General features: G+C 39.4%; 2 protein-coding genes across 3 annotated transcripts; both read right to left on the bottom strand.

The window, feature by feature from the left end:
• Nucleotides 1-774: 774 nt before the first annotated feature.
• LOC119075327 (carboxypeptidase Q-like) lies at nt 775-2799 on the bottom strand. The gene is made up of 5 exons (XM_037181751.1): nt 2404-2799; nt 2192-2339; nt 1813-1988; nt 1676-1755; nt 775-1613 (listed from the first exon to the last, which is right to left on the bottom strand). The coding sequence occupies exons 1-5, from the start codon at nt 2727-2729 to the stop codon at nt 829-831; spliced, it is 1515 nt and encodes a 504-aa protein (XP_037037646.1). The 5' UTR covers nt 2730-2799; the 3' UTR covers nt 775-828.
• Nucleotides 2800-4348: 1549 nt separating this feature from the next.
• LOC119075323 (carboxypeptidase Q-like) lies at nt 4349-6532 on the bottom strand. Of its 2 annotated transcripts, XM_037181746.1 has the most exons (6): nt 6429-6518; nt 6019-6397; nt 5812-5959; nt 5593-5749; nt 5436-5534; nt 4349-5373 (listed from the first exon to the last, which is right to left on the bottom strand). In XM_037181746.1, the coding sequence occupies exons 1-6, from the start codon at nt 6436-6438 to the stop codon at nt 4589-4591; spliced, it is 1578 nt and encodes a 525-aa protein (XP_037037641.1). In that variant the 5' UTR covers nt 6439-6518; the 3' UTR covers nt 4349-4588. The 2 variants fall into 2 exon arrangements, with proteins under 2 accessions (XP_037037641.1, XP_037037642.1); XM_037181747.1 differs by having other exon boundaries at nt 6019-6532.
• Between the last annotated feature and the right edge of the window lie 3021 nt (nt 6533-9553).

The following is a 9553-nucleotide window of genomic DNA, read 5'->3' as shown; positions in this document are numbered from 1 at the left end:
CCGGATCTCTGAAACGGATGGATGGATCCGCGAACTGAATGTGGTTCTGTATAGTACTCGAGTCCCTTAATAAGTACATGCAAAAAAAATCAGAGGCGGTGTCGCGACCCCACCGTGCACCTTTCTGGTGATTCAATTTGATAACTAGGTCATTTGACAGTGCATACCACCTTGGTGGACTTTTGATTGTTATTGATTTTCGTTGCTTGTTTATGTTTCTCCTTATCTTTTTGCTTTGTGATCCTTTTTCTTGCATTTAAATGATTAATTTCTTACGCTTAATTTGATTTATTGAATTTATTTATGTTTATATCTTTGATATACTTATAGCCTTGTACTCGGCTAGCGAATAGTAGAGAATAAAATTATTATTCATTCATTCATTCATTCATTCACTTGATTATTTATTTATCGTATGGTTACATCTCAATCATCGCAAAATTTCTTCTTCATTTCACTCAAAAACCAGAAACATAGAGAAACAGCAAAAAATGTTGAAACTCATTAACAAGAAAAACCACTCGATTGACCCGTCATCCAACCGGTTTAAGTTAGGTAGATGCAATGGTACTCATCTTTAATTTACCGCCCTTATGTGGGCACACCCACAGGTGCATTTGAATAAAGAATTGTCGACCGACCCAAATCACTGTCAAGCACCGAAGCTGTCTTTGACATCACTCAATTAGAAGGCCAAAAACACACCTGTTGACCATTAAAAAAAAAATTGATAGCCATTATGCTTCGGTGCTTGACAGTGCTTTGACCGACCTCTTCGCTAATATTTACGAAACATTTATTGAACGAAAAATGGATCTACACGTCACCTCATGTGTACAGAGCGTATTTCATAAAAGTAACTAAAAGTGAAACAATCGGAAAGATAACCGCTGAAGTTGTAAGATTGGCTGCATTCGGATCTGATGTATCCGCACGACTTATTAAATTTTGACTTAAGTCAGCAATGACATACACACTAGCTGCATAAACGGCCAGACATTGATCCAATTCATCGGTGTCCATTGCAGACATTGTGTCCGATTCGGCATGATGGTACCAAAAATATTTTTCGTTGTCCGTGACGAAGTTAAAGGTTGGTACATTTCGATCGGATAAGTAACTGATATCCGAACCGACTCTGGTGCCTCTCTCAAATCTGGTAAAATTGTATGCGTCAAACAATTTCAAAATCTCTTGGACGATACAGGCACCCAGATCGGTACCAGCAAAATCGTATCCAAGTGGAACGAATAAACCGCTGTCAGATTCGAAAGCTGCGGCAATTTGGCCGGCATTGATTTCGTCCAGATGTTGATCGATGTAACGTTGAATTCCAACGAGTCCATTTTCTTCCGATGTCCATCCCACCGCTTGAATGCTTCGCCTTGGAGTCAGTTCTAAATGTTTCAACAAACTTATTACAAGGGCAGCCATTACGACGGCACCGCCATCATCTTGAGCTCCTTGGCCAACGTCCCAACTGTCAATATGTCCTGAAATGATAACTTTTTCGTCGGGAAAGACGGATCCAGTCAATTGACCGAACGTGTTCCGCGAAACTGTGTTTCCGGGGTGTACGTTTTCCATGTAAAGCCTTAGTCGTATTGGGTTTCCTATTGAAAATTTAAATCGATAAGCAACGGAACCCGTTCGCAATAACTTATTTCGCTCTTGCCTCTTCGGTGCATACGCCCCAACATTCGAGCACTGTCCACACTTATGGATGCCATTGGTATCTTTGGGATGGTTTCATCACTAGAAGATCATTGAACTTATGAACGTCTCGAAACGTTGAACATAACGCGATTTTACCTAGAATACGCCATTCCACCGGTGTGTGGTAAATCCATTGCCGCATTTGAAACGGCCGCTACAAGTACGGCAACAGCACCTCGCTTCGCTGCCTCTATAGCTCCAGAATTTCTGTACAGTGTGCTGTACGAGTAAGTGACAAAGGTGTGGTCATAGACGACTATCTTTCCGCGCACCTGCATGAAATACTGTATGTAGCAACGGGCTCAAAGATGACTGTCCTTACGATCTAATTATATGAAAACTGATTTTGCAACTGATTTTCCACCTCAACTGATTTTCGGACTAACCCGATTTTCGACCTTAACTGATTTTCGACCGTGAACTAAACCGCTAGTTCATTATCACAAAAATTTTTGAAAACAATCTTGATTCATACCTCATCAGCTCGCTGTTCCAACTCAGTGTAGTCTCTAACGACTATAATTTCAGCAGTTAATGGTCCTGACGTTGAAACGGATCTGCCATATCCTAAGATACTAAGCTTTTGATACCTCGGTTCAATCATCTCCAAAGATTCATTGACTCTGAAAATGGTGGTGTCATGAATGCATCTTACCGTTCCGATCTGCCTGGTTAAATTTTATTTACCGTATCCAATTCGGGGTAATAATCTCTTCGCCATGCACATCGTCAAAACCCTGTTGACTCATCCAGTTCAGCATATAATCTATGCCTTTGTCTAAGCCCTGCGATCCAACCACTCTAGACCCAACGGTATCAACGAATTCGGCTGTATCGTTGAAAAGTTTCCCTTTAAAACTTCCGCTGAGGACAGTATCGACGATTCGTCTAACCCTGGCTTCATAGTTTTTGATCTCTTGCACAAGGGGTGCATCTAAGGCGCATTGGGAGTTTGCCGATTGAATAGAGCATCCTGCGAGAAGCAGTGCGAAAATGGCTGAGAAATTCGCCATTTTTATTATACTTTCGGACGAGTAAACCAATCGCAATCGGCGTATTAATGAAACTGATGTTCGTTACTTGTTGGGTTACAAGTGGTTTCAAGTGATCATAAAAGTTTATAACAATTGAACATAGTCGTCTAGTCATTAGGTACATCTCTAACTGACGTCAGAGTAGATAATTTGAAGGACCTGAAGAAAGGTGTTTTTTGTGCTTATCCATTTAATGTTTTACTCGTACGGTCACTGTAAAAATTATGAAAAGAATTCCCACCCACTATCTCACTATCTCATAGAGAAATAATAAGTTGGTGCGCCAATTTAGTAAAGCTAAATTTTTTTTAAGGACCTCGGGCGCCATTTTCTTCTGCTCCACTTCGGGCGCCCCGGGCATTTGCCCATTTGGCCCAATTGTTTTGTAAAAAGTTCCTTGAAAGAAACTAGCCTTAGGACCATTTTGTTGCCAATTCGATTATTCGTGAATTCAGAAGGAGAACCCCTAAAATACCGACAACTCGGGCTACTAGCAAGTTTTCTATTGAACTTGCCGATGATGGAAAATTGACCTACTGTATTAAACAAAGAAAAAACGAAAAAACTTTAATCAAAATTTGCCTGGAAACCTCATTGGTAAGTTCGATTCTTTAATGCCAAATTAGTAATCTTATAATAATTATCATCACACTTCAGTTCGACCTTCTGCAATGATAAAGTGTCGATTCTTGCTAGACAGATTCGATAAAGCCTTTGTGCCCTGATTTCCATTTTAATTGTCATGGAATTAAAATAAAAACTGCTTAGACACTCAGAGAAGCGAAAGCCGGTCAGTCGTTTATTATGGATAATGACAACAAAAATAAACGCTGCGTACAGTGCTTATAGCAAAATGAATGTTAAAATAAATGAAGTAAAAGATTTGGTATGAGAAACAGTGGGCCATACTTTAAACAACAGAAGTAACAGATTATGCAGTGACAGAGTTTACTAGTTGCAATTTTATAAATAAATCAAGAAAGGGTTCAAAATCAATTCGCATAATGAATTGACCTGAATGGAAGGCAACGACGCTAGCGTAGCAAAGTCATTCATAAACCCATAAACTATTTTATCTTGAATTATTAAATGTCCAATAAATGAAGTACCGGCGAACTGTTGTATTGATAGAATGGTAAATAATTTTTTTTATTTTTTTTATTGAAACGCTTCGATATTAAAACTGAATGGAATGTAAGCCCCCAGGGCCATAGCTAGAAGAAAGTCGGAAAGGTGTGTTCAACTGCTATAAATTGTTATAAAAAGCGATTTAGAATTTTTTCGAACAGTTACCGTTTTTTCAGAAAATGTCTTTTTAGGCATGAATAAGGTATGCTAATATAAGAATCTTTTAGGGCTTACAAGATACATAACAGATTATTGTTGATATTACGCTATCAAGACGGCATCAGCCTCCTGACATGAGCCAAAAGAAACTTGATTCTAAAAGAGCATGCAAGATTGCAAGATGCAACAGATTATGGGAATTATTCTAGTCACACCTGAGAAAATCAGTGATGGTACTGCAAGCGAGTCGGTCTTTTGATCTTCTAAATGCAATCATTTGTGATCGAAAAAAATTGAAACGAGCGACTGGCCACTAATTCTCTCCTTTTCGTTTTATTTATTAAAAATCGTCGGCATAGCGTTCTACCATTTGAATAACTTAGTTAGAAAGAGGACATGTCACACCTGCAAATTATAAGAAGAATGAGGTGAAGGATTCCTCAGTCTAACTCCGTTTCGACGAAACGAATGAAATTTCATTTTTCTTATGATTCACTAATGTAGCATGTCCCCATTCTGCATTTAGCTATTCATTTAGAGCTACAGGGCATCTACCCAACGAAAAGACGCAAAAATGCCACAGTAGCTACAATTATGACTGGAAATACAGTTGCAGGTGTGGTCAGAGTACCAGCGTTAGGATTTGGATCCGGAATACTTCTCATCAAATTCTGACTCAAATCAGCGACAACATAAGCACTAGCTGCATAAACGGCCAGACATTCATCCAACTCATCTGCATCCATTGCTGTCATTGTGTCCGACTCGGCATGGTGATACCAGAAATATTTGTCGCCACCAGTTTGGAAATTGAAAGTAGGCACGGACAAATCGGATAAATATGCAACGTCAGATCCGACTCGGTTGCCTCGGCTGAAACGAGTGAAATTTGTGTGCTGGAACAATGTCATAATCTCTTGAACGACGCATGCTCCATGATCGGTTCCCGCAAAACTGTAACCAGTCGGCACAAACAATCCGCCGTCAGATTCAAAGGCTGCAGCAATTTTTCCGGCATTAATTTCCTCGATATGCTGTTCGATGTATCGTTGAACGCCAACCAGTCCATTTTCCTCCGACGTCCATCCCACAGCTTGAATACTTCGCTTGGGAGTCAATCCTAAACTTTTCAGCAAAGTTATGACAAGGGCAGACATTACTACGGCACCACCATCATCTTGAGCTCCTTGACCGACGTCCCAACTGTCAATGTGTCCTGAAACAATAACTTTTTCGTCGGGATAGACGGATCCCGTCAATTGGCCGAATGTATTTCTGGACGTGATATTTCCTGGTAGCACGTCGTCCATGCTGAGCCTTAATACGATGCGACTTCCTAATTTTCGGACGATCGATTAACAACTAATGTACTTTCAGCGGTCATACTAAACTATTCACCTCTTCGCTGCATTCGACCTAACATTTGAGCGCTATCGATACTTATTGATGCCAAAGGTATCCGTGGTATGGTTTCATCGTCGTCATAGCTCATTTGACCTGATGTAATCCAACTGTAATATTGATCGGTTCGGTATCCAAATACAAGTCTACCTACCAGTATGTGGAAGACCCATAGCTATATTCGAAACTGCCGCCACTAGTGCAGCTACGGCCCCTCGTTTCGCAGCTTCAATCGCTCCAGAATATCTGTACATTGTACTGGTTCCATAATTGATGTATTTGTGGTCATAAACGACAATTTTCCCGGGAACCTGGAATCAATGAGAAATTTTGCCGTTTCCGTTTGGCTTACATACACTTCTAAATCACGGACCTCGTCCGAGCGCTGCTCTAATTCAGCATAATCCTTCACAACAATGATTTCTGCCTCGATCGGTTGTTGTGTTCCCACTGATTTTCCGAATCCCAAAATGCTGAGCGATTGATACCGTGGCTGAAGCATTTCTAATTTTTCGTTTCCTCTGCAATTTTGATAAGAAAATTAGTCGGGCGAAGCAAATCGAATTTTTAACAATTTTACCGTATCCAATTTGGCGTAGTAATTGCTTCACCATGAACTTCATTGAACCCCTGTTCAGTCATCCAGTCCAGCATATAATCTATGCCATTGTCTAGACCTGGCGATCCAACCACTCTAGCTCCTACGGTATCGACAAACGCAGCTGTGTCATCGAAAAGTTTCCCTTTGAAGCTGCCACTGACAACAGTGTCAATGATTCGCTTAACAACTGTGTCGTAACTTCTAATCTCTTGTAATAGGGACTCGTCTAGTGAACATTGTTGAGAGTTGACCAGTTGAATGGACCAACCAGCAAAAAGAGCCGCAAAAACGATGGCAAATTTCTTCATTTTACTACAATACCGACACTTGTTCCGTTGCGATAAATTGACGAAATTATGAATTGACACTAAGTGCTAGCTCTGGCGTTTACACACTCATCAGCAACGTTTATTGGCAGATAATGGACAATTAAGCGGCTATCACCTCTTCTGTTTTGAAACATTTATCTCGTGCGATGATTGATTGGTCTCTGGAAATACATTCGCCAAACAGCAACTCTATTCTATAGCACTGAGACAACGTCTCGTTGATATGAATGAATAAACTGATAGCGACTTCTCGATTACCATTGTCCTGATAAAGCTAAGACGCATTGTTTAGCTGCTCACGAAATTTTCTATCTGTCTTGGAGTATCAATATTTGGACGTGCTACACAATCTACTTTATAAATGCAGTCGGTGTCCGAAAACTGTTTTTTTTTTCAGTTATAGACTTAAAGGAAGCGATAACATGCTAGAAATTAGGGTACCCACCCAGACAAACATTTGGAAGTGAAGAAATTTACGTTTTCAGCGTATTTTGTCAATTTTACACAAAATCCACCTCAAAGTTGTTGAAAGATGTTCAAGAAAGTTAAAGGGGTGTTTAATCTCCATTAAAAGATCCCGTCACGCCTGAGGTCTCATTAATTCATTTCCTCAACGTCATCAAACAGTAAGCCTCAGTGACAGTAGTTTTGTCTCTCATAAATAAAATTTCTTTAACATGAGAATTTCACTGCAACTGTTACCCGCTTCATCGAGGCTGTTTAGATTCAATGAATTCGGTTATTAGCTCAATCTTGGTGAGTGCTCGAAGTGAACTCGTTCGAAAATAGAAGGGAACATTTAGCATCAGTGACCTGAATACAACTTTAAATAGAACAATTTTAGTTTTCGTAAAAAGCTTGGATTTTCTGTTTATGAATGGGTAGAAAATTCGTATGTATTTTTGTGTTTTTTCGATAACGTTGTTAATGTGATTGGTGAACAATAGTTTCTTGTCTAAAATAATATCGAGGTACTTAACTTGTGTAACCCAATCTATCTCAGTACCATTCATATTCAGCTTTTGATTGGGTAGGAATTGTGGCTTTCTTCTTCGAGTGAAAAATATGGATTGCGATTTCTCAGGGTTGACCTTCAGTCTACAATTAGTGAAATACGAATGAATTACGTGCAATGCGTGTTGCAGTCGTGATTGTATTAGTGTACGGTTAGTTGATCGGAAGGTCATCTGCGAAAAATGCAATGATAATGTTAGCAATTTCCGGAAAGTCGCTTAGAAACAAGCTGTGACACTGAGAACAGTGTCAATGATTCGCTTAACAACTGTGTCGTAACTTCAAATCTCTTGTAACAGGGACTCGTCTAGTAAACATTGTTGAGAGTTGACCAGTTGAATGGACCAACCAGCAAGAAGAACCGCAGAAACGATGGCAAATTTATTCATTTTACTAATCCCGATCCCGGCAAAAACTCTTTCAGAGCAAAGTTGGACGCAGTCTACAGTCTATATGTGTGATAACTTCTTTGTTTTTGTTGGTTTGTTGACATGGGTGATCGGCATACACAGAAGAAAAACAATTTTTATTTTCGCAATATTTCGCTCATTTAATGGGAGCTTCTTCAGGCTGTAATTGTATAAAATAAAACTTTGAGTTACTCTACAAAAATATCACAAACAACTTCGTTAAATTACTGTTTAAACTACTTAAAAACTAAAGAGAACATGAAAAATATATCACAGAGTCATTGCAAATGATAAACAGATTATTGACACTTCAACTTCTTATTCTTCCAGTCCGATCATTATTGACTAGATTTCATTTCGTCCAGATAATTGCAGCGTTGCCATTAATCACTTTGTATTTGGATGCTTTTTAAAAATATTAGAGTACGATGCGTGAATGTTGTTGCAGTCTCTTCTATAATTAACTGAGTCCGGTTCTTTCAAAATGTGAATAGCCTCTGCAGTTATCCTCTGCCAATATTTGTCGAAGTGTTCTAACACTTCAACGTTTTCCAAGTCGAATTGGTGATTGTTCATGAGAGCGTGTTGTGTTAGCATCGATGATTATTCTAATTTTCCGTTTCTAATGTCCAGGTCGTGCTTGTAAGTTCTATTCTATAGCCTCTGTTTAGTGTGACCAATGTATTTGCCAGGACAATTCTCACATTTAGCTCTGTACACGACTTTCGATTTCTTCGGTGTTGCGATTTTGTACTTTACCCGAGTGAGAACGTTGTTGACTTTGTTGACAGTTTTCGTTGAGAGAATGATGATTGTCCTGAAATTTCGACGACATGAGTATCGGCGACTTCCTGAAGAAACGGCGAGTAGTCGCCGTTTCTTCAGGAAGTCGCTGTTTCTTCAGGAAGTCACCGTTTCTTCAGGAACTCGCCGTTTCTTCTCGTCGTTTCTTCAGAAAGTCACAGTTTCTTCAGGATGTCGCCGTTTTATGTAAAAAGCGGTGACTTTCTGTGAAAACGATGACTTCTTGAACAAACGACGAGAAGAAACGGTGAATTCATAAGAAATAACAAGTTCCTGAAGAAACGGCGACGGAAGGTTCTAATCGTTTTTTCAGGAAATTACCATTTCTTCTCATCGTTTCTTCGGGAAGTCAACGTTTCTTCATAAGGCCAAAAACCAAATTCTATCGTCTCTATACATGAAGTGCAAATTCTATCGTCTCTATACAGAAAGTCGATAATAAGCGATTTGGCGGTATCTTTTTGGCAGTAACTTTTTGGTTGTTGAATAGTATTGCTGTAATAATCTTTCTGTATTGAATACCAACCATAAGGAAGTAATCCCTTTACGAATTTTCATTGTACATAAACAGCGTTTTAACACGCCGAGCGATCCGGCTCATTGCCCCGGAGCGAAGCGGAGGGCCGCAATGCGAGCCGGGCGCCGGAACGGTGTCAGTAACTTAGGAGTTATTTTTTTTTCTCTCGCATCGTGTCATAATTAGTCACATAAAAGTGTTTTAAGACGCCGAGCGATATGTTTCTGTGTTGTACTTGAGTTTTTTGATTTCTCCATATAAAAATGTTTGTAAAATTAAGAAAAAGGCAGTAAAGCACAAAACAGAAAGGGATTACTTCCTTATGGTTGGTATTCAATACAGAAAGATTATTACAGCAATACTATTCAACAACCAAAAAGTTACTGCCAAAAAGATACCGCCAAATCGCTTATTATCGACTTTCTGTATAGAGACGATAG

This window comes from Bradysia coprophila, unplaced genomic scaffold, assembly GCF_014529535.1.
Source record: "Bradysia coprophila strain Holo2 unplaced genomic scaffold, BU_Bcop_v1 contig_200, whole genome shotgun sequence".
NCBI classification, from domain to species: domain Eukaryota; kingdom Metazoa; phylum Arthropoda; class Insecta; order Diptera; family Sciaridae; genus Bradysia; species Bradysia coprophila.
The sequence above is the reverse complement of the archived record's forward strand: the minus strand, read 5'-3'. Positions and strand labels throughout refer to the sequence as shown.

What these genes read in the sequence shown, in the direction of transcription:
- LOC119075327 (XM_037181751.1), bottom strand. Translation starts at nt 2,729, where the DNA reads ATGGCGAATTTCTCAGCCATTTTCGCACTGCTTCTCGCAGGATGCTCT. An exon ending in ATTACCCCGAATTGGATACG is followed by an intron (nt 2,340 to 2,403) that starts GTAAATAAAATT and finishes CACCATTTTCAG; the next exon opens with AGTCAATGAATCTTTGGAGA. An exon ending in TGGAACAGCGAGCTGATGAG is followed by an intron (nt 1,989 to 2,191) that starts GTATGAATCAAG and finishes TATTTCATGCAG; the next exon opens with GTGCGCGGAAAGATAGTCGT.
- LOC119075323 (XM_037181746.1), bottom strand. An exon ending in TATGGGTCTTCCACATACTG is followed by an intron (nt 5,535 to 5,592) that starts GTAGGTAGACTT and finishes GGATTACATCAG; the next exon opens with GTCAAATGAGCTATGACGAC. An exon ending in AGGTCGAATGCAGCGAAGAG is followed by an intron (nt 5,374 to 5,435) that starts GTGAATAGTTTA and finishes TCCGAAAATTAG; the next exon opens with GAAGTCGCATCGTATTAAGG.